This window comes from Brachyhypopomus gauderio, chromosome 7 (assembly GCF_052324685.1).
Source record: "Brachyhypopomus gauderio isolate BG-103 chromosome 7, BGAUD_0.2, whole genome shotgun sequence".
Classification (NCBI taxonomy): Eukaryota; Metazoa; Chordata; class Actinopteri; order Gymnotiformes; family Hypopomidae; genus Brachyhypopomus; species Brachyhypopomus gauderio.
Genome location: NC_135217.1, coordinates 26,291,912 through 26,316,083, shown reverse-complemented (window position 1 = coordinate 26,316,083; position 24,172 = coordinate 26,291,912). Strand labels below are relative to the sequence as shown.

The window sequence follows — 24,172 nt, the reverse complement described above, 5'->3', positions numbered from 1 at the left end:
ACACACTCCACCACCACCACCACCATTCAGTACCCACCAACCCCAACACACACACACCACCACCATCCAGTACCAACACACACACACACACACACACACACACCCACACACACACACACACACACACACACACACCACCACCACCACCACCACCACCATCACCAACATTCAGTACCCACCAACCCCAACAAACACACAGACAATCACCATCCAGCAGTACTGCCCACCCCAACACACCGAGCACTGCAAAATTCATACTTCATGAGAATTTTAATTTGTAGAATACTTATTTGTTATTTTTATTATTTATTTATCTATCTACTGTATTGTACATGTGTACATGACCTGACAGCAGCCTAGACAGTAAACACTGGTGATAAGAACACCACAGCTCAGATATCAGTCAGACTTTCCCACAGTCCTCTTATTGATCAGATATCAGTCAGACCTCACACCGTCCTCTTATTGATCAGATATCAGTCAGACCTCACACACTCCGCCCTCATATTGATCAGATATCAGTCAGACCTCACACTCAGTCCTCTTATTGATCAGATATCAGTCAGACCTCACACTCAGTCCTCTTATTGATCAGAGATCAGTCAGACCTCACACTCAGTCCTCTTATTGATCAGATTTTTTTTCCACTCTTTCACTGAATAGGGGCCGTCATGGTCTTGTGATAGGGAACTTGTCTTTTGACCAGAGGGTCGTGGGTTTGATTCCCAGGCCTGAGACCATGACTGAGGTGCCCTTGAGCAAGGTACCTACCCCAACTGCTCCCCAGGCGCCGGGCTAGAGCTGCCCACCACTCTGCGCATGTGTGATCCACAGCCCCCTATTAATCACTAGTGTGTGTGCGTGTGTTCTAATTGCACAGATGGGTAAATGCGGAGGACAAATTTCGATTGCGGTGTAAATTCACAATTGACAAATATGGCACATTTCATTTCATTTCAGACAGGAGGGGACTGAAAATGATTCACAGTGTGTCAAAAAACTTATCCAAAATAACATAATTTTTGCCTTCATATTAGAATACAGTTAAGGGGGACTATTAGAGTAGTAATGCCAATCAATACAAGGTATTGATCATTTGTCATTTGAGAAAGCACATGGTGGCAGAAGCAGTCAGGTACAATGTACATCCTCAAATTCAAACACACCTCAGTTGACAAAACAATCCGTCTGACACATGAGGTAATCGTTGACTCACAGCTGCAATATCGTGTTCCAGAACCGCATGCAACCTGTTTTATACCACACAACACCCACAGGATGGCAGAATTAGACATATAGGAATTATATCTGTTCAGTATTAATCTGAACACTGAATTGATTCCCTCTGAACTGAAGTCATATGGATCTATCACTGCTGAACTGTGGGAGAGTTTGAAGGTGTAAAACAGGATTTGAAATATGTTCATGTCCAATAACCCCATTACACTCAATAGGCTTTATGAGAGCTGTAGTTAACATAGTAGTGGTTAAATGTGCTGCTGAACCCTGTGAACCATTTAAATTTGTGTTCAAACACGATGGTTACCCAAGCTATCAGAGGAAGCCTCATAAATCACAAATTAGCTGAGCAGCTGTGACTACAATATAAAGTACACTTTCTGTCTGAACGTGACTGACGACTACAAGGAGAAGCATCATTCATGAATATTCACGAGGTCATTATTTATGCAATCATTGCCGGTGACGGTTCTGCTACCATACATGGTGAGTGTACATGTAAACTAGCTCCTCCCCCTGTCTCTGAGATGCCAGTCATGGCCATTTCTCTGAAAGTAATAAAGTGATCTATGTAAAGATAAAGAGGGCTGTAGTGCCAACATTAAAGGACAACCTTTTCTCACTCCACCATCTGTCAACACTGCCTCCACCTACCCCACTACACAGAAGTCCAAACTACATGTAAAATTGTTTATTTTTTTAGATTTGGAGAAATATATATATATATATATATATATATATATATATATATATATATATATATATATATATATATATATATATATATATATACAGTGGGGAAAATAAGTATTTAGTCAGTCACCAATTGTGCAAGTTCTCCCACTTAAAAAGATGAGAGAGGCCTGTAATTGACATCATAGGTAGACCTCAACTATGAGAGACAAAATGTGAAAAAAAATTGAGAAAATCATTTTGTCTGACTTTTAAAGAATTTATTTGCAAATAATGGTGGAAAATAAGTATTTGGTCACCTACAAACAAGCAAGATTTCTGGCTGTCACAGACCTGTAACTTCTTTTTTTATTGTGAGATTTTGGGTGCAAACCTCCTTCCATCAGCAAGGGCAATGAAGATGAAACGTGGCTGGGTCTTTCAGCATGACACTGATCCCAAGCACACTGCCAGGGCAACAAAGGAGTAGCTTCGTAAGAAACATTTCAAAGTCCTGGAGTGGCCTAGCCAGTCTCCCAATCTCAACCCCATCGAAAACCTTTGGAGGGAGTCCGTGTTGCCCGCCGACAGCCCCAAAACATCACTGCTCTAGAGGCGATCTGCATGGAGGAATGGGCCAAAATACCAGCAACAGTGTGTGCCAACCTTGTGAAGACTTACAGAAAATGTTTGACCTCTGTCATTGCCAACAGAGGATATACAACAAAGTATTGAGATGAACTTTTGTTATTGACCAAATACTTATTTTCCACCATTATTTGCAAATAAATTCTTTAAAAGTCAGACAAAATGATTTTCTCAATTTTTTTTCACATTTTGTCTCTCATAGTTGAGGTATACCTATGATGTCAATTACCGGCCTCTCTCATCTTTTTAAGTGGGAGAATTTGCACAATTGGTGACTGACTAAATACTTATTTTCCCCACTGTATATATATATATATATATATATATATATATATATATATATATATATATATATATTCTGATTTATTTTTTTTTCTACAAAAAAAAATTTGTTAGATAATGTGGCAATATTTAACATTTGAAATAGAAATGCAGGTAAAAATTATCTCAAAACGATTAGATGTAGATGTAGTACAAGTTACAATCATTATACTAGTTATACTAGTTATGTATATACTAGTTACATGGAAGACTATTTTAAAGACTAAATAAGCAGTTTTGAACAAGCAGTTTGAGAGGTAATATTAATAGTATTAATGCTATGTGATTTGATCACTGTAGACCTTTACAATATGTGATTTGATCACTGCAAACCGTTACAATTTATGATTTTTTAATTACAATACGTGATATCCAGCTTAACTTTTCAACATCCAGCATGCCAATAATTTCACTACTGGAGACCAAATCAATATTCAATCAGTTAATAGTAACTGTAGCATTATTTTCATAGTATATGCGGTTAACCCTTGGAATTACAATGAAATTTGATTGTGATGCATTAAGATCTTTCCTGGTTCTTCTTGAATAATAAAGTTTTAGCTAGGTAAAATTAAGTTGGTGTCACCAGTAAACAAACATTGGGGAAGCAAATTAAACAGAGGCAATACTGTAAATAAAGATTAAAATAGCAATAGCCCAATAATTGAGCCTTGGAGTACGCCACTGGACACTGTGGATAGATGAGAAGTAAATTCCATTACAAGTCCTGGCAAAATGTATAGTAATGTGTCAATTTGTCTAATTATCAGAGGTGGGACCAAGTCAGTGTTTTGCAAGTCTCAAGTAAGTCCAAGTCTTTATCCTCAAGTCCTGAGTCAAGTCTCAAGCAAAGACAGTCAACTCAAGTCAAGTCTCGAGTCAAGACAAGCAACCGTCAAGTCAAGTCCCAAGTCTGAAACTTGGAATTTCAAGTCCTTTCGAGTCTTTTTTTTTTTTTACAGGAACCAACGCTTTACGAATACTACGCTGATGCGTTTCTTTACTCGTTTTGTTGGTGTCCGCCAACCAAAAGATGACAGATCATTTACATTTTATCTTTTCTTAATTACATAAATGTACTTAAAAAAGAATGTTTTGTTACATAATTTTACACGAAAATAGCAAGCTTCATTGTAAGCAAGATGCTGTCATTACGAATGGTTATTCTAAACATTTGGATAAAATGTTTAAATATAGACTAATAAAAGGTTAGGGTTATTTTATCATTGTTTTCTGTTATTGTGGGGTCACGGTGTACTATTGTTACCTGGAGATTCAGTGGGGTCACATATTCTGATGACTGCCGTCAGAATTGGTGACCCCAGTTAAAAAGGCTCACCTGTACATCCCATTCATGATTTCTTTGTTGGCTGCAATGGTGAGGGGATGGTAAATCTTGTTTACATTTATGTAATTAAGAGACGATAAAATGTAAATATAAACATCTGTCATATTTTGGCTCGTGGACACCAACAAAACGAGTAAAGAAAGTGCATCAGCATAGTTTACGTAGCATTCGTAAAGTGTTTGTGCCTCTGAACAGAAACTGTGAAATAGCGCCCCCTGTGGTCACAAAACTCGACGGTCACAGAATCTGGTGTAACACCGGTCTGCGTCAGAAGGACGGAAATGAAATTAATGGGGTGCACTTTATAAATATTAATATGCGTTTTAAAATTTAGATTTGGGGTAAAAAAAAAACAAGTCTTTGCAAGTAAACAGGTTCAAGTCCAATTCAAGTCCCAAGTTATTGGTGTAAAAGTCCAAGTCAAGTCTAAGTCTCTGAATATTTTTTCAAGTCAAGTCAAAAGTCTTAATATTAATGACTCGAGTCTGACTCGAGTCCAAGTCATTTGACTCGAGTCCCCACCTCTGCTAATTATACCCTTGTGACTAATGATATCAAATGCTTGTAAGCTGTCAAAAAACACCAAGAGCATATGGAGAATCTCAAACATATTCACATGCCATATAGAACCCTTCAGTCATAGGAGTTGAATGTTAAATTTAAACAGTATTAAGCAGAGGTATGAACATGAGAATAGATTGTTATTCACCCTCCTCTGTTTGTGTTTAAACACTTTTCTTTCTTAGTGTTGCCAGTAGTCCTTCTCTCTATCACTGAACTCTGATTGGTCCCTGCTGGTCTCTGCTGGTCCCTGCTGGGGTCTGCTGGTCCCTGCTTGGGTCTGCTGGTCCCTGCTTGGGTCTGCTGGTGTCTGCTGGTTTCTGCTGGTTCCTGCTGGGGTCTGCTGGTCCCTGCTGGGGTCTGCTGGTCTCTGCTGGTCCCTGCTGGGGTCTGCTGGTTTCTGCTGGTCCCTGCTGGGGTCTGCTGGTCCCTGCTGGGGTCTGCTGGTCCCTGCTTGGGTCTGCTGGTCCCTGCTTGGGTCTGCTGGTCCCTGCTGGGGTCTGCTGGTTTCTGCTGGGGTCTGCTGGTCCCTGCTGGGGTCTGCTGGTCTCTGCTGGGGTCTGCTGGTTTCTGCTGGTCCCTGCTGGGGTCTGCTGGTCCCTGCTGGGGTCTGCTGGTCTCTGCTGGTCCCTGCTGGGGTCTGCTGGTCCCTGCTGGTGTCTGCTGGTGTCTGCAGGGGCAGATCTGTCAGTGTCATGGCCCAAAACATATGGAGCACACCGCAATCTCTCTGTCTCCGCTCCTCACTTTCCTCATTTAAAACTGAACTTAAAACAGACCTTTATTGACTAAACCTAAAACAGACTTATTAATTTATCTTAAAACAGATCTTTCTTAACTGATCTTAACGCAGATCTTTATTAACTGATCTTAAAACAAATCTTTATTTCCTCAACATCTTCATCCTGCTAAAGCAGCAGGCTGTTTTTTTGTCATTGTACTCTGATGTACCTTGTATATGATAGACACTATGTAAATTAAACGTATTGCTAATATTATTTTTGTTCTTGTTTTATGTTATTGTTAATTTCTGTGAAATGGTTTCTATGTGATAAAGTAATAACAATCTGCAGCTTTGACTAAAAAAAGGCTGATCTCCTCATTCCTATCTGCAGTCTGAGTCGCTCATTTCCAGTACATCTTCATTAGATTGATTGAAAGGATGGAGCAGAATAATGACTCTTCAATAAATCAAGATGCAGCTCTGAGATTCAGTGTTTCATCGTCACAAAAGCATGTATATTTATAAAAAAAAACTCTGAAGGCATCACATATTTTCTTCTAGAGATCTAGATGCCAGCAGTCAAAAGGGAGGGACTGACCAGCAACTATTTATAGTTTATTTGTAATGCTCTGGTCTTTCTGAAGATCAATTAGGAATTGTATGCACCAGTCTTCAGCTAGGGCAAAAAAGCTGCACATTTTTTTGAAGTCTAATAAATGTTTAGTCTAACAAAACTTCCCAGTCACGGTTTTGAGGGCCATTTCTGTTGAGTGTTGCCATTTGATGCCAGACTGATTAGGATGACGGAGTCATTTCTGGGTGAGGAACAGAGATAATTGGTCATAACACTGCTCCAAAGATTTACACATAACGTCACAAATGTTCAGAATTCTATTGGAATATTCTGGAATATTGGGAGAAAAAGTTACAATAATTTGGTTCTTTGAAAGAATATGTCCTACTTTCAGAGTAAGAAATTTTATTTTCATGTGACGTGATAAAGCAAACCAAATCAGAACAGATGGAAAAGCTTAAATGATCTTCGATAGGACCTGGACCACCTATTGGTGGAACGATCTTCCACTAGCTGCCTGTCTGTGGTTATTTGCTCTTCTATGTATAAATTTTAATTCCTGTTGTTTACGTTTGAGCCTATGTTTATTTGGATTACTAGGTAATGGCATTGTTTAGTCATAGTCTGAAGGGTATCTTGAATTCTGACCTATCTACAGTACTATCTGAGGCATTTCTGTGAATGGAGAGCACAAACGTCTGCTAAATGCCCTAAATGTAAATGTGAACCAGCACCAAGGTGAATTAAAAGCATGTGGGGTATGTGTCTTTAAACAGCTGAACAGGGTTCATCACAAACCGGAGCCAGGCACATGCTGTGCTGTGTGAGATGTAACTTTTAGAAGTTATGTTGACAAACAAATTGTTTATCCCTGAAGTGGAAATCTCTGAGGCGTTTAGAGACGGTGCTTTATCAGATTCCACTGATCATGCGTGCTGGAAGCAGCCGTGGGATTCACGTCTGCAGCACATGTGAGGAAGTCAGGCATGACACATACGCTGTGCACCATGTGACCAAAACAAACGCTTGCAGTCCTCCAGCAGGGCTCTGTGATGAGTTCACAAATGCATTAGCTTCACTTGGGTGTCCTTCAACCTCCATGGCTGATGGCACACTGTCCCTAGCAGGCTGGGAGTTTTCTCTAATTACCCTTCTGTGATGTATGCCATGTATATAATGCCTCCCAACACTCTGTGCCTTCTGAAAATTATACATAAAGACCTCTTAGACACTCAGAGTACCTTTACAAAATATATAATTCATGCAGAAACCACTGTGTCTCCTTCTGTCTTTGCAAGCTGCTGCCACGTGCAGACCGGATGATTCACTGCACTCCTCCTCCTCACCCCTCAGCTGGGTGAGAGAGGATTCACTACACTCCTTGTCCTTATCGTTCAGCTGGGTGAGAAAGGATTCACTACACTCCTCCTCACCCCTCTGCTGGGTGAGAAAGGACTCACCACTGTCCTCCTCCTCGTCCTTCGGCTTGGTGAGAAAGGATTCACTACACTCCTTCTCCTCATCCTTCAACTGACCCTGGTGGACAAAGTCTTCAGCTGACATTTGTTAGTGAATGAAACTGTCCACGGTCACAATCTGCATCACCAAAGCAGGTCATTTAAAATGGTCACTTTCCTCTCTCTCTCTACACTGGAGGAAACGATACCTAGCTACTTATGCATAAGACTTTGTTCTCGGTATGGTATTGTACATGAGAACATTTATTGTGTGAAATTAAAGGTATTACTCATTTTCTCAAGCTATTATGCCGCTGCTGTTTGTGTGCCCTCGTGCCAAATCATTTATACCGACTGACGACTTTCTATTGCCCCCAGTAGTAGAGGCTTGATACATTTCTGTAGAGTAATAGATGTTGTTGACATTCGCCCCCGTGTCGCTACCACTCCTGGTCACATGTACCGTTCAGTGTGAGATATGAGCCACTACATCATGAAGTAACAATAGTAGCTTTTCAGATATAGAAGCTTTTTAGAGTATGAGCTGTTAGTTAACAGTAGGTATATAACATAACAGAGGACATAATGCATGGGAGAAGTCTGACCAAGTTAGAATATCAATTTCACCGCTGTATTTCCCCCCTCTCTCTCTCTCTTTAGACACGTAAACCGATTAATCTGATTGTTCATAATGGTGAACTCTTAGACTGTTCTCACTCGAGTTGATCTCCTGCCTTTGGTGATGTACAGGAGCAATTACACCGAGGCATCACCTCGAGGCTGTAACGTAGCGCGCGCTTCCACCGCTCCGTCCTCTCTCCTCGCGGTGTGTCACTCTGCGGTTCGCGCCACGGCGCGCGCACCCTCCTCAGTCCGTTTTTACGCGTCCGTCTGCAGCCATCCCGTCTTACCACGCCAGGCTATCGATGGAGGCGGTACTGTTTCCCCACAGTCTTTCCACACGGCACAGGGACGTTTTATCGTCGTTAATCTTCCCCCTTCTATCGTAGCCTACATTTTTATCTTTAAGTATCTTTAACAAAAATGTGGAGCAGATATCCAGCCATCGAAACGGAGAGCCCGGAATCTTAACAGCCGTGGGAAGGGAATCCCGGTTTTTCCGGCTGAGTGAAAATCGGTTTTTTATGAAAAAGCTGGTTTACTTCGGCAAGGTAAGATACACATCATACTTTGGTGCCTTGACAAAGCAAATATCAAATATTGGAAGAGGTAACGCGTGATTTGTGGACATTAGTTTGTTGTATGTAATATAGCTCACATTCTGAGGTAAAAGTGAGAAGACACGTTTTGTAATGTGCATCATTTCTTCACCCTGACAGGACGCAGGAACATCAGATGTGAATATGAGTCCCTCAAGATCTGTTAGGTGTTCATGTTAGCGCAGCACATGACAGCACAAGCGCAACAGTTTTGACGCTCTCGGTGCGTTTGACGTTTGAAAAAACGCACCTCTCGGACAGTCAAAAGTTGGAAATAATTGGAATTAAACTTCAGTTACGATGGGCAAGACACGCAAGTAGAAATGTGTTACTTCTAGGTAATGATTCAGGATTAAAAAAAAATAACCGCAATCGTATATTGCAACGAACGAACAACCAACTGCAGTTCGGCTGACTGTCCTTGTGCTCGAAACTGTTGCGTCTTTGCGACGCTTGTAGTTTGTAGCTATTTGATGGTGTCGTTGCCTGTTTAATTCAGGAGCCAGGCCTGTTTAAAACAAGACACACTTATGAGTTTGTGAGTTTTCAAAAAGGTTGAGTCAAGGTCATAAAGTATTATAGAACGTATAACACACGCACGCACGCACGCACACACACACACACATACACACATACACGCACGCACGCACGCACTCACACACACACGCACACACACGCACGCACGCACGCACGAACACACACACGCGCACACACACGCGCGCACACACACCCGCACACACACACACACACACACACACACTCACACACACACACACACACACACACAAAGCGGTTACATCAGTCACGTTGCCATAATTGAACTGGTGAACAGACTGTGAGATGATGAATACCTGACGTAAATGCTACGTGTGTAAAATTAAATGCAAATTATTATCTTAACCAAGATGTACAATTTTCAGTGTTTTGAGAGATAAGCATCTTATTTATTAAAGTTTAAGGTATGCACGATGCAACCCGAGAGTTGCGTGGTTTGGTTCACGCATAAAGATGACACACTAAAGGCACCATGTAAGGCCTCGGTGCGGTGTGAACGCTTGTAGAATAATTACATAAGAAAGTTTGATGACGACATGAGATACCATACATATATAAATGTTTTGGATTGTTTGTCAGGACTGAATATTTTTGATAGTGAAAGTTTTACATGGATGTTGAAAATATGGGTCAAGTCTTCTTTTTGTGCCCCTCAGAGGTGTGATGATCTTGCCCTTTCCCTCTTTTCTCTAGACATGGTGGGATCTGTCTAAAGAGGACCCAACTAAACTCTTCCATTTGGCAATTATTTACTTCAGTTTTTATTTTGCCTCACATTTTCCTGGCAAGTGTTGCCCGTCTTTGTGGTCACCATGGCAGACACAGCTAGTCTTGGGGCTCCGAAGTCCGGCACACGGTCCACCACATCACTTCCTCCCGACCCCATCGAGATAATCCGGACCAAGGCCCGAACCCGGAGGGTCCGGATCAATGTTGGGGGCCTCAACCACGAGGTTCTTTGGAGGACTCTGGAGCGCCTCCCGAGGACCCGGCTTGGTAAGCTCAGGGACTGCAACACCCACGAATCCCTGATGGAGGTCTGCGATGACTACAGCCTCATCGAAAACGAGTACTTCTTCGACCGGCATCCAGGGGCCTTCACGTCCATCTTGAACTTTTATCGAACTGGGAAGCTGCACATGATGGAGGAGATGTGTGCCCTGTCTTTTGGCCAAGAGCTCGATTACTGGGGCATCGATGAGATCTACTTGGAGTCGTGCTGTCAGGCGCGCTACCATCAGAAGAAGGAACAGATGAACGAGGAGCTGAGGAGAGAGGCAGAGACCCTGAAAGAGAGAGACGGCGAAGGGGAGTTTGACGACAGCTGTTGTCCCGAGAAGAGAAAGAAACTCTGGGTCCTTCTGGAAAAGCCAAACTCCTCCGTTGCCGCTAAGGTAAAGAGACGCGCAGCCCAGACCGACAGAGTTCACTGAGTTACTCTTAGTGAGGCTGACACTGCATCGTTCCTTGATTTGTACACCCCGTGTCTCACTCACTGCATTTCACACTCCCTCTTATGTAAACATTATTTAAACAAAGATGTCGGACTAAACTCACTCCACATTAGACGCTGCATGAGAAAAATAGTCCAGTTTTACTATTTGCCTACAAGCGTGTAGGAATTTCATGACGGTGAGCCTAACTGAACATCTCTGGCTCTCGGGGAGGGTGTTGTGGGAACAGTTGTGACGGATGTTGACCAGACGATCGTATGCAGCATGATACAAGTTGTTGAAGCTTAGAGATGCCCCGAGCAGGTTCGGCGCTGACTGGGAACGCGCAGAGATGCTGGGACTCTTCTCCGTTGATTTTGGCTAAGTCAAAGCAGCACAGGGGAAGGGTTGGGGATCACGGGCTGTGAATGAACACACTGAACGCGGGTGCAGCACTTAGACTGCCACAGGGTTAACTCCTGTAAACACTGTCAGACGGAACTGATCATCGCTTACATTCTACACTTGATTTTCTTAATTTAAGTGATAAAATAAAATAATATATAATAAAGTAACAAATTAAAGAGCGCAGCCTCGATGAAGCTCACGCTACCTTTCTGTCTAAGTTCTGTCTAATGTAGGTTAAATTTTCTCAAGCAAGGAAAATGTTTCTACCCTCGTAGCTCAGACTGGTCAGGGTACGCTGGTGAAACTCAATCTCTGATCATGTCCTCGTAGCTCAGACTGGTCAGGGTACGCTGGTGAAACTCAATCTCTGATCGTGTCCGTGGCTCCTGGACAGTGCTCAGTGTGTAAAGGATGATATTTCATATTCAAAGTGCATGCATCACAAACACATTTTCCTAACGGAGTGCCTCCGGTGTGAGAACGCGTGACACTCGGGAGCGAACGCAGCCGCTCACGTCCGCCGCGTGTGCCGTCGGCACGTGGGGCGCTGTTGTAGAGTGTGCCGTTGCGAAGTCTTCTTTTCCATAAATGCAGCATCATCTGTTTGGGTGGCATTTCCTAGGCCTGTACGCAGATCATGCCTTATTCAATTCCAGCCTCTCTCTCCCCGGACGTTTTATTTATGATGGAGAGGGCAGGAACAGAAGGACTCCGGGGAAGCTGAAGGCTCTGTGTAGTAGATGCGTGTTACAAAGCTGCTGTCACCATGCGGGTGACTAGTCTCAAAGTACCGCAGTAATGTCCAACGTACTTCACAGGCCATAGAATGGCAGGACTCATTTGTCTGTTGTGTCAGGGTCTTTTCTTCAGGGAGCCGCTCAATTGCATGCATACGCAATAAGGAACAATGCATGGAAAGAGGGACTACATCTTGTCTACAGCTCTCCACAGCCCTGCTCAGTTCACATTGCATTAAGCTGCCTCCACTCTCAACACACCTCTGTGTATATGTCAGGAAATCCCTTAATGGTATTTTTAAATGATGTTTGTATATTTTCACCTGCTGCTCTTGATGTTATATCAAACACAGGAAACAATTTGGGGAAAAAAACTATAATGATTTTATGCTAAAGAAATTCCATGAATATGTTGCAATATACACTCACCGGCCACTTTATTAGGTACAGCTTGCTAGTACCGGTTTGGTCCCCCTTTTACCTTCAGAACTACCTTAATCCTTCATGCCATAGATTAAACAAGGTACTGGAAACATTCCTCAGATAGTCTGGTCCATATTGACATGATAGCATCACACAGTTGCTGCAGATTTGTTGTCTGCACAGCCATGATGCAAATCTCCGTGAGGCGAAGGTGACTGTAGAGGCCATTCGAGTTCAGTGAACTCATTGTCATGTTCAAGAAACCGGTCTGAGATGATTCGTGCTTTATGACATGGTGCGTTATCCTGCTGTATGTAGCCATCAGGAGATGGGTACACTGTGGTTATAAAGAGATGGACATGGTCAGCAACAATACTCAGGTAGGCTGTGGCCTTGACACGATGCTCAATTGGTACTAATGGGCCCAAAGTGTGCCAGGAAAATATCCCCCACACCATTTCACCAGCAGCCTGAACCATTGATACAAGACAGGATGGATCCATGCTTTCATGTTGTTGACACCAAATTCTGACCCTACCATTTGAATGTCTCATCAGACCAGGCACCGTTTTTCCAATCTTCTATTGTCCAATTTTGGTGAGCCTGTGCGAATTGTAACCTCAGTTTCCTGTACTTAGCTGACAGGAGTGGCACCCGGTGTGGTCTTCTGCAGCTAAAGCACATCCGCCTCAAGGTTCGACATGTTGTTCGACATCTCGTTCAGAGATGCTCTTCTGCCTGCCTCAGTTATAACGAATTGAATTGCTGCCATGTGATTGGCTGATTCAACATTTGTGTTAATGAGCAGTTGGACAGGTGTACCTAATAAAGTGGCCTGTGAGTGTAATTCATGATGTTATCCAAAGATGTAACGTTACTTAGCTGTGTTTATGTTTGTACAAGATCATTCTGAATGCAAAAGCAGTATTGTCCCAAAGTGGACCATATGGGAGAATGTGGTAAGATTAGCTTTAGTCTCTCTCTCTCTCTCTCTCTCTCTCTCTCTCTCTCTCTCGTACACACACACACACACACACACACACACACACACACACACACACACACACACACACACACACACACACACACACACACTCACACAAACATCCACATTGTTTTATAATACCGTGAAACATTTATTTATTAGTGTTACAGAAACACAAGGCAAAACAGACTTGAAATCAAGTGTCTTCTGAGGGATCCAAAATATATCTGCTAAACTGTATTTGTTTCTGGTATTTTAGTACAATCAACAAACTGAAGGTGGTGATAATAGCCACAGAGGAGATAGCCAGGCAAAACTCTGAAGGCTTCTAGTCTGACACCACCCTCATAAAGAACCATTATACACTTAAAGTTCCTGCCTCTAGGACTCTCCATAATATGTGTGTGCATGTGTGAGTGAGAGAGAGGGTATGAGGGAGTGAGTGAGGGAGAGAGAGAGAGTAGGGCTCCATCAGCCATGCTATTATATTACATTTCTCAGAGGAATCTGTGTCCAAACATCACACCACCCAACACACATTCATAACACCCCTCTAGAACGAAAGGTTGCATGTGGGGGTCTGGACAAGGAGTGACACTCTGTGTGGAGTAGAGTTACAATGAAGGTCGAGTACCATTAAGACGGCAGCCAGGCCGTTTAGACTGGGAAATGATGCCCAGATCACGTCAAGCTGCGGAATGCTGTATGGGGTCTCTGCAAATATTGTGCATGATTAATGAGTGCAATAGTGAGTCCATTCACATGCCATGGTCTTTCCCACTGTGTCATAGACCTTATGGTCTACATGCAGGGCATAGAGGAGCGTTGGAGATGACAGCACCTCAGTGCAATAACATTCTATAAATACTCAACCTCTAAATGTAAGAGTAGCCTCAGGTACAAATACAGGTGTGAGTGTGGGTGCTGGTACAGGTGTGGGGTATGGGTGTGTGGGTGTGGGTGCAGGTGTGGGTACAGGTACAGATGTGGGTACAGGTGTGGGTGTAGGTGCAGGTGTGGGTACAGGTACAGATGTGGGTACAGGTGTGGGTGTAGGTGCAGGTGTGGGTACAGGTACAGATGTGGGTACAGGTGTGGGTGTAGTACAGGTGTGGGTACAGATACTGGTGCAGATACATGTAGATCCAGTCTGCTGTTTTGCTCATGAAATTATAGCACATGAGCAGGAAGAAATCTGCCCACACTGATTCATAAAACAGCAAATCGAAACAGTGATGTTTAAATTAAGCTGAAGCCTAATTCATATATTTAATTATTTGATGTCCATGATTTATTAAAAAGGGTAGAATTTAATATTAAAGGAATTTGTCATTTAAATGACTTTTGGCAGAGTGTCTAAAAACATGGCTTAAATCACACTGCTCTGAAACCTCATTTACCTCCACCTACCCCCATGAACCCTCAGATACCCTCACCTACCCCCAACTACCTCCACCTACCCCCATGAACCCTCAGATACCCTCACCTACCCCCAACTACCTCCACCTACCCCCATGAACCCTCACGTACACTCACCTACCCCACCTACTGCCACTTACCCCATGAACCCTCACATACCCTCACCTACCCCTACAAACACCATCTACCATTACTTACCCCACCTACCACCACATACCCCCACATACCCTCCTTACCTCCACATACCCCCACCTACCCCATGTACCCCCACATACCCACACATACCTCCACCTACTCCCACTTACCCTCACTTCCCCCCAAATACCCCTACTTTCACCCACGTACCCCTACCTTCCTCCACATACCCCCATGGGCAAAAAACATAGGACAAGCCCCAAACTACAGAATATTGCACAGTAATGGTGCAAGAACAAATCACTGGTCAGAAAATTAGACGTGAATGTGGAGGACATTCGTCATCTTCGTGTTCTGATACACAAAAATGGAAAACGTGAAAAGATTCACATTCAAACTGAAACGTGTCTGGGTGTTCACATTTCCCAAAACATCTCCTGGTTTGTTGTTTTGTTCTTTCTTAAATGATTAGTCATTAGTTGGTCATCTGCAGCCCCTCACAATCCTGGTAACAGGCTCCCACACAGACCAGTGGTGAGACATCTTCAGGTAGACAGCTTTCACAGTCCCAACAGAGTCCCAAGGTAAACAAGTGAGGGAAATCTGCGGGGGTTGCTGTCGGAAACCACATAGCTGGTCTTCGTCAGACAGACCGCAGCTATTCTGAAGACTATTCCAAGACTCTAATGGCATAGTGAACCCATCAGCTGTTAAGAGATCAGGTCAGTGCTCTGAAATGACAGGTGATGGTACCAGAAAGTAGCAATGTAGAAGGTCCAAGCCTACTGAAGTTAAAGATGACCACCTACTGAAATGTTCAAATCTCAAAGAAAGGTAGAGGACACTCTTCTAAACAGAAAACAAGGCTGCTTCTAGAAGCACAATCTAATTCAAGTTTTGGGACTAGAAGGTGCATTAAAAGTCACTGCTGTTTAAGATAATCATCAAAGGCAGAATTAAGTTTTTGGCAGTTTATGGCAAGTTTGATTCATAGTGGTTCAGCGGTTCAGTGGCTTAGAGGGGTTCAGAGTGGTTTAGAGTGTTTTGAGTGGTTTGATTCAGTGGTTCAGTGGTTTAGAGTGGTTTGATTCAGTGGTTCAGTGGTTTAGAGTGGTTTGATTCAGTTTTGTGGACTGATGAGTCACGATGTGGACCAGAGAGGTGTCTTCCAAAATCTGGTATGAAACACAGCAGTGTGTACATCTCTGCCACATGGAAGAAGATGTGTGGTGTGATGGTGTGGAGGTGGAGGTGTGGTGGTGGACGTGTGAGGGTGTGGGTGAAGGTGTGGTGATGTAGGTGGAGGTGTGGTGTTGTGGGTGGAGGTGTGGTGTTGTGGGTGAAGGTGTGGTGTTGTGGGTGGAGGTGTGGTGGTGTAGGTGGTGGTGTGGTGGTATGGGTGAGATGTGGTGGTGTGGGTGAAGGTCTGGTGGTATGGGTGAGGTGTGTTGTGGGTGGAGGTGTGGTGGTGTAGGGGGAGGTGTGGTGTTGTGGGTGGAGGTGTGGTGGTGTGGTGATGTAGGTGAAGGTGTGGTGGTATAGGTGGAGGTGTGGTGGTGTAGGTGGTGGTGTGGTGATGTGGGTGAAGGTCTGGTGGTGTGGGTGGAGGTGTGGTGGTATGGGTGAGATGTGGTGGTGTGGGTGAAGGTCTGGTGGTATGGGTGAGGTGTGTTGTGGGTGGAGGTGTGGTGGTGTGGGTGGAGGTGTGGTGGTGTGGGTGGAGGTGTGGTGGTGTAGGTGGTGGTGTGGTGATGTAGGTGGAGGTGTGGTGGTGTGGGTGGAGTTGTGGTGCTGTAGGTGGTGGTGTGGTGATGTAGGTGGAGGTGTGGTGGTGTGGGTGGAGGTGTGGTGGTATGGGTGAGATGTGGTGGTGTGGATGAAGGTCTGGTGGTATGGGTGAGGTGTGTTGTGGGTGGAGGTGTGGTGGTGTAGGGGGAGGTGTGGTGTTGTGGGTGGAGGTGTGGTGGTGTAGGTGGTGGTGTGGTGATGTAGGTGGAGGTGTGGTGGTGTGGGTGAAGGTCTGGTGGTATGGGTGGAGGTGTGGTGATGTGGGAACCTTCTCACCTGCGAACCTGCTGCTCTTGGTTAGTATATACTTTGAAGTGCAGGCTGGAGTCCCACAACTGAAAAGCTGATTTCTAAAGACGAACTATCAAAAATGTTTTCAGCAAGACGATGTTGCTGATCACACTGCAAAAAGCAGCAAGACGTGGCTTGAGAACAAATCCTGCTCAAACTTGGGCCAGGCCCAGATTGGAGCCCTATCGAGAATATCTAACATTAAACAACAAACGGATTTTTTTTCTCAACTGCTCATCAACTGTTTGAAGGCATTAACATTGAATGGAACAGCACTGACTTTTCTTTCTATAAAAAACTGTCTGCCAGTTTCTCCACAAGACAGACATTTATGGAAATCAAAGAGAAAGGACCATCTCATACTATGTTACTTTATCTGCTTGTTCAAATATTGCAATTTTTCTGCAGAATTATTTGCTGTTGAGGCCACTGATGGTTTAATATTATGCAATCTGGGATCGGTCCTTTTCTTGTTCTGTTTGACACAGCCACATACATGGTGTTCCTGCACAGCTGTGAATGTTTACTCTGAGGAGATTAAACACAGCCACTCATGGATTACACAAAACCACACAGTCGCTTGTGGATTAAACACAATGACACAGTAACTCTTGAATTAAACACTGCCACACAGTCAGTCTTGAATTTCTTCTTTCAGTTTTCAATGACAAATTTTAAACAGTAAACACCACATTTCCCAGTACTGTGCGACCAGTCTAGACACACAGTCCCTGTTGCGTGGAGTAGAATTTGAGTTAATATGTCTAAGAAGAAAGATGCAGCACAAGATGTGGTTACGCTTAGGGAAAAAAGTCTCTCCCTGATTACAAATACAACGCACACTATGATCGATGTGGTCATTCACAACCATCCACATGTTTCGACATTACAACCGAAGCCTTCATGTGCGTTCAGAAAGGAACTGCTGCAGTTAAAGAAGCCGATTTGCTGAGTTTGAGAGGCTCCTTATGTCTGCATTTCAAACCTGCAAGAAAATTAGGCCAACGTTCACAATACTGTTGCCTTTGCCCATCACCTGAGCTAGTGTGTTGTGAATGAACCTATTTCATCTATAGATGTCCATGCCTGGTGACTATCGACATGTTCAAAGCTACAGTAGGCAGCATTTCCCTGTGCCTGGAGGAAAGTGAGAAGCTGAGAGATGAGTCCTGTTTACTGTGGGATCCTGCAGGCTCATCTGAGTAAACACGCACTGATTTGAGGAGCTGGAGGTGCAGTCTTACGCTCCTCAGCCTTACAACCATTCTGACAGTGAGTCAAGGGACGCAGTCTGCCAGGGCTTTACACAAAGGCATACATGCGCATGTGCTCGTTTGTTTACACAGCCCAGCACAACTCCAACTACAGCACAACTCCAACTACACGCCTTGGGCCATTGTAGCTTATATCCACCAAAACATAAACTACATTGTAGCTTATATCCACCAAAAACCACAAACTCCACCTTGATTGCTCTCCAAACCTAACGATTATGGTTATGTCCTTACAGTTTTCATTGGTGTATTGTAAGGTTGTTTTGAGATGTCTCCAGGTGTTTGGTGTATTGTAAGCAGGCGGTTTTGAGATGTCTCCAGGTGTTTGGTGTATTGTAAGCAGGCAGTTTTGTGATGTCTCCAGGTGTTTGGTGTACTGTAAGCAGGCAGCTTTGTGTCTCTAGATGGGGTTTGGCTTTGTGTGTCACTGGCATTTTCAAAGCGTAGGATATAATTTTATATCCTGTTCCTGATTTATAAAGTTGAACTGCTTTTGATCTCATTTTTTTTTTTTTTGGTTTCACTGGATTTCAGTGTGGCTCTGTATGACATACACAAGAGTCCCTCAGGACAAGGCACAGGTGTGTATACATACCCTTGACTGCCAGCTCAGCCTGTGTATGCCAGTCTGAATGTATATTATCCCAACCATGTATTACCCCAAACACCCAAGCATATGTAAAGTCTTGATCTGTGATTTTGGTTATCATTATGAATACTAAAGGATACACACAATTCTGTGGTTATGAATCGCTGCACCTGACCAATATTCCTGCATTAATCTCTTAATCTATTCCCCTGTGCATCTGATCTTGTTCACTACTCACATGTAGCACTGAGGTACAGACACATAAAGGGTGATTGAAGGTATGTGAGTCTCTTCATGGTACGTGAATACTGCTCGGGAGCCCTGCTGGGTCATCCGCACTTTTACTGCATGGTACAGCCCTGCTTAAAATTTGTGTCCCCTTGAGATCTGCTGTCATTTGTGGAGCCTTCATACTACCTGCAGTGTTTTAGTTATGTAACATTTTCCATAGGGATCCAATCAGTGCCATTGTTTAGGCCTCCAAAATGCTCTTTATTTTGCCATCATAATCACATCAAAGAGAATTAGGGTGGAACTCCTGTGTTTGGCCTTGTTTATGTTTCAGAGTCTGTACTGAAGTGGATGTTCCAGGTGCATGTGTGAAACACTGCTGTGGTCATCCTCACACCCTCTCACACACATCCTCACATACAGTACATCATCACATACATCCTTACACACATCCTCACACACACAACCTCACATACACATCCCCACACACATCCCCACACACACATCCCCACACACATCCTCACATACACATGCTCACACACATCCTCACATACATCATCACATACATTCTTACACACATCCTCACACACACAACCTCACATACACATCCCCACACACATCCCCACACACACATCCCCACACACATCCTCACATACACATCCTCACACACATCCTCACATACATCATCACATACATCCTTACACACATCCTCACACACACAACCTCACATACACATCCCCACACACATCCCCACACACACATCCCCACACACATCCTCACATACACATGCTCACACACATCCTCACATACATCATCACATACATCCTTACACACATCCTCACACACACAACCTCACATACACATCCCCACACACATCCCCACACACACATCCCCACACACATCCTCACATACACATCCTCACACACATCCTCACATACATCATCACATACATCCTTACACACATCCTCACATACATCCTCACATACACATCCTCACACCCTCTCACACACATCCTCACATACATCATCACATACATCCTCACACACATCCCCACACACATCCCCACACACACATCCCCACACACATCCCCACATACACATCCCCACATACATCCTCACATACACATCCTCACATATCCTCACATATATCCTCACATCCTCACATATCCTCACATATTCTCACACACACCCTCATACATCCTCACATGCATCCTCACATACATCCTCACATATCCACACACACATCCTCAGATACATCCTCACACACATCTTCACACACATCCTCACACACATCCTCACGTACATCCTCACACACATCTTCACATATCCTCACACACATTCTCACGTACATCCTCACACACATCCTCACACACATCCTCACCCATCCTCACACACCCATCCTCACACACCCATCCTCACACACACATCCTCACACACACATCCTCACACACATCCTCACACACATTCTCCACGTGCAGGCACTCCATGTGTAGGTCATTCTGCAATACAAACTTGAAATGAAAAAGATATGGCATTCTCAACTCACAAGACCTTTTTCTCCGTGATCAACAGTTAGTAATTAAAGCAATGCTAGAGTGTTGCCTTAGCAACACACTGCAAAATGATACCAGAGCTTCTGTAGTACCATCAAGCAAGGTAAAAACCAATGTCCTTGACAAAGTGAATGTGAGTGAATGAAATCACTGTTTTATTAAAGAAGCATATGTTATCTCAGCGTTATGCTAATACATGCCATTTAACTTTTAGGAAACACACTGGAGTGTCAAAAACGTGCAGTTTCCTGAAGGAGAGCAGGGAGGTCATATCAGATGATATTTGATAAATGTAAGACAGAGAGGTCATATCAGATGACATCTGACAAATGTAAGACAGAGAGGTCATATCAGATGATATTTGATAAATGTAAAACAGAGGTCATATCAAATAATATTTGATAAATGTAAGACATAGAGGTCATATCAGATGATATTTGATAAATGTAAGACAGAGAGGTCATATCAGATGATATTTGATAAATGTAAGACAGAGAGGTCATATCAGATGATATTTGATAAATGTAAGACAGAGAGGTCAAATCAGATGATATTTGATGAATGTAAGACGGAGAGGTCAAATCAGATGATATTTGATGAATGTAAGACAGAGAGGTCAAATCAGATGATATTTGATGAATGTAAGACAGACCATACTTCCTCTCTGATTGCAGGCATCGATTTGCACAGTTGAAATCTGTGACATTTAAGATTTGCTGGTTTAATTACTTTACAGGTAGCACAGAAATCAATGACTCTGGTAATTACAGAAGCTTTGACTCAAGCTGAAACAAGTCTTTTTGCGCCAAGCTTGACAAACATGCTTCACGCTTAGTGCTTTATTTTAATAACCTTTTTTTTTTTAACTCTCCATCTTGTGTGTGAGGGATATTTGCAGCGGTCTAGAGACTGGGACGAGCTATGGAGAGTGTTAGTGTGGTGCAGACTGTAGAGTGGTACATACAGATGTAGGACAGATCTACAGCGTCTGCACAGCCGATACCGCCATGGACGCGTAGCAGTAGACCTGATACTTCTATACAACTGTAGCACATCTGAAGACCTGTAACTTGTCAAATTCTAAAGAATTAATAGTTAATTTGGTCAGCCAAGCAGAATCGATCTGCCCGTGTGGAGAATGCAGACTGGTGCACAGAGAGACAGTTGGAAGAGACGTATCCCCAGGAGGAGAGACGTGCCTCATTTATCAACCTTTTACAAATTACACTGTAGTATTGCACCTCTCACAGTCACCGAATTCTTCACAATGCCATTAACACACCTCACGGGTTCATGTACAGCAACAGTGCCAAAATGATCCATATAAAGGGATCCAAGAGGCAAGGATTCTGTGAAGAGTACTTTCAGTAGAAGTTCTCTTGTCTGTATATGTATGACATGTATATGTAGAGATTTTCAAGTTGTAGTGAAGTACAGAGTTTCTAGAGATACCAAATTCGAATTTGATGTCTGTCAATGTTTGGACCAGGTCAGAGTTGGACTGCTCTTGCTGGGCTTAATTTCGAGACATAGAGTTGCATTGCGATGACTGTTTAATGGATCTTCAGGAGAGAGAAGAGGAGGTCTACACACCACACTCAAAGCCATCTGCTTGTCAGACGTCCATGACCATGTAAAATTTGATTAACACCTGCCAAGATGAGGCAGGTCTGAAGTCTTAGATGCTGCTTTTTCGTTTCTGTAATTCTCTAACTACTTGCTCTGAAAGTCCTAGACTAATTATCAAAGGCCAAATGACAAGAAGGTTAATCTGTATCGGACTTGAGTCAAATCACTCTGCTGAACTATAAGATTAGGGTCATGTTGTGAATAAAGTAAAAACAAACAATGAAAAAACAAAAGCTTCCAAAAAAAAAATCAAAGATCTCACAACCCCGTGGTGACTTACAATCCGTGGATGTTCTGTTGTGGAGGTGAAGAACCTAGAACAGAAAAAGGGTAAATGATCAGGCAGGAGTTTTAATCCTGATTTATGGCAGGTGTTGTTAAGACATCCTGGAACTGGGCGGTTCTGTTCATTGTGAAACTAACAGTCCCCAAGGACAGTGATGGAGAATGGTCATCTTAAAAAACTAGTCCCAGAGGGACAAAACTAGTCCCAGAGGGACAAAATAAGCCATCTTCAGTGCACTTTCTTTGATCAACAACAAGGGGGGGAGGGGGGGGGGGGGTGGGCGGCAAATATAAGTTGTTGAGCACGGGGTGGGCGAATGTAAAACGTTACCGGAGGAGGTTTAAAATGGACACAGCGAGAAAAAAAATTGTGCAGGAACAGTCTGAATGGTGGTTTGAACTAACCTAGTTTTTTTGCCGGGACCGAATATTAAAAAGACGAAAAACCGGGACAAACCGGGAAAACCGGGACAGGCACGTAAAAACCGGGACAGTCCCGGGAAAACCGGGACAGGTGGCAACACTACTCAATGTCCATCTTGACATAGATATACAGGAGGTGGCTGACGGTATCTCTGCTCCTGAATCTGTACCCATACCCGGGGTAATCAAACACATTTTTACACTTTACAGCAAAATTACATTAATCTCCCCACCTTGTACAGTCTTGAGGTTCTCCCTGCCGTAAAATTCAGGTTTTCCTTCATCTTCTTTCCTTTTTTGGCATTGGTTGCATTCAAAAGGTCCTGACTGGCATGTTACACTATCTCTGTGATGTTCTGCAATGAAAGAAGCGATATGTTTAGTCAATAATTTTCATTTCTTCAGCCTACCACTTGTAGTTGGCAGGGCCTGTGACCTTCAATGATGGGTCATTGCCCATACCGACTCGTACTGATGATTGGACTGATTCAGGCCTAAGCAGGACAGCAGTAGGTAACAAGAGGATCCTTGACTTTACCTTGATATATACCACACTATATGCTCACCTGGGCCAAAAATCCAGATAGTAGTAGTCAGACCATGCAATACTTAAGTTGGACTAACGTTGGACTCCCGGAGGACTGCTCTGTCAGTCACAAGATGGTGCTTTGAACCTCTTTTGTTGTTACCAATCTCCTTCTGAGCAGTGCTCATGTATTTGCACATATCATATTCCTGTTCAGCTTGGTGGTTGTTCTTCCTGACAGGAGCTTCCAGGTTGTGGACAGGCAGGTCACTGGTCTGTAGCTGGATGGTGTTGGGTCCTTGTTGAGGTCATGACCAGCACCGTCCTGCCCTCTGTTAACCTGCCCAGACGGGAGCCGGTACTGAACGTCTTGTTCGTGTGTTCTGCTAGTCAGCCGTATAGCTGTCCGTTTCCTTAGACAGTATGCATGGGTCATTTCCAGGCCCGGGGCTGCTCAGTTTCTGACCCACTCTTGGACAGCTACTATACTAATGCTATTGGTTCCTGGTCTTTTTAAACAAAACTGTCTTACTGTGCTGTTCTGTTTCTACTCTCTGTGGATCCACAGTCAGGGCTCTGGTGCAGTGCATTGGTGGAGGGCCACTATAGTCTGCTTCACTTTGTGCAGCCTCAGATAAGCATCACATATTAACTGCACATTGTATTTCTTCTGTAATCATATTTGATCTCTATGCACTTCTGGAGCTCAGACATCCATCTCTTGA

The 24,172-nt window shown here is 43.5% G+C and overlaps 2 protein-coding genes across 2 annotated transcripts in view; one reads left to right on the top strand and one right to left on the bottom strand.

The window, feature by feature from the left end:
- Positions 1-4,998: 4,998 nt before the first annotated feature.
- LOC143519768 (uncharacterized) lies at positions 4,999-8,045 on the bottom strand. The gene is made up of 2 exons (XM_077013514.1): positions 7,548-8,045; positions 4,999-5,459 (listed from the first exon to the last, which is right to left on the bottom strand). The coding sequence occupies exons 1-2, from the start codon at positions 7,648-7,650 to the stop codon at positions 4,999-5,001; spliced, it is 564 nt and encodes a 187-aa protein (XP_076869629.1). The 5' UTR covers positions 7,651-8,045.
- Positions 8,046-8,370: 325 nt separating this feature from the next.
- Positions 8,371-24,172, top strand: part of kcnb2b (potassium voltage-gated channel subfamily B member 2b) — an 80,048-nt gene continuing 64,246 nt past the window's right edge. Inside the window, exons 1-2 of the mRNA XM_077012866.1 lie at positions 8,371-8,716; positions 10,013-10,713. Coding sequence (XP_076868981.1) covers positions 10,132-10,713 — 582 coding nt within the window. The 5' untranslated portion in view covers positions 8,371-8,716; positions 10,013-10,131. The remainder of the gene's footprint in view (positions 8,717-10,012; positions 10,714-24,172) is intronic.

Excerpts from the sequence above, each read along its gene's own strand:
- LOC143519768 (XM_077013514.1), bottom strand. The coding sequence starts at position 7,650 with ATGTCAGCTGAAGACTTTGTCCACCAGGGTCAGTTGAAGGATGAGGAG. Across the intron at positions 5,460-7,547 it reads GGACGAGGAGGAGGACAGTG|ACACCAGCAGACACCAGCAG; the intron begins GTGAGTCCTTTC and ends CTGCCCCTGCAG.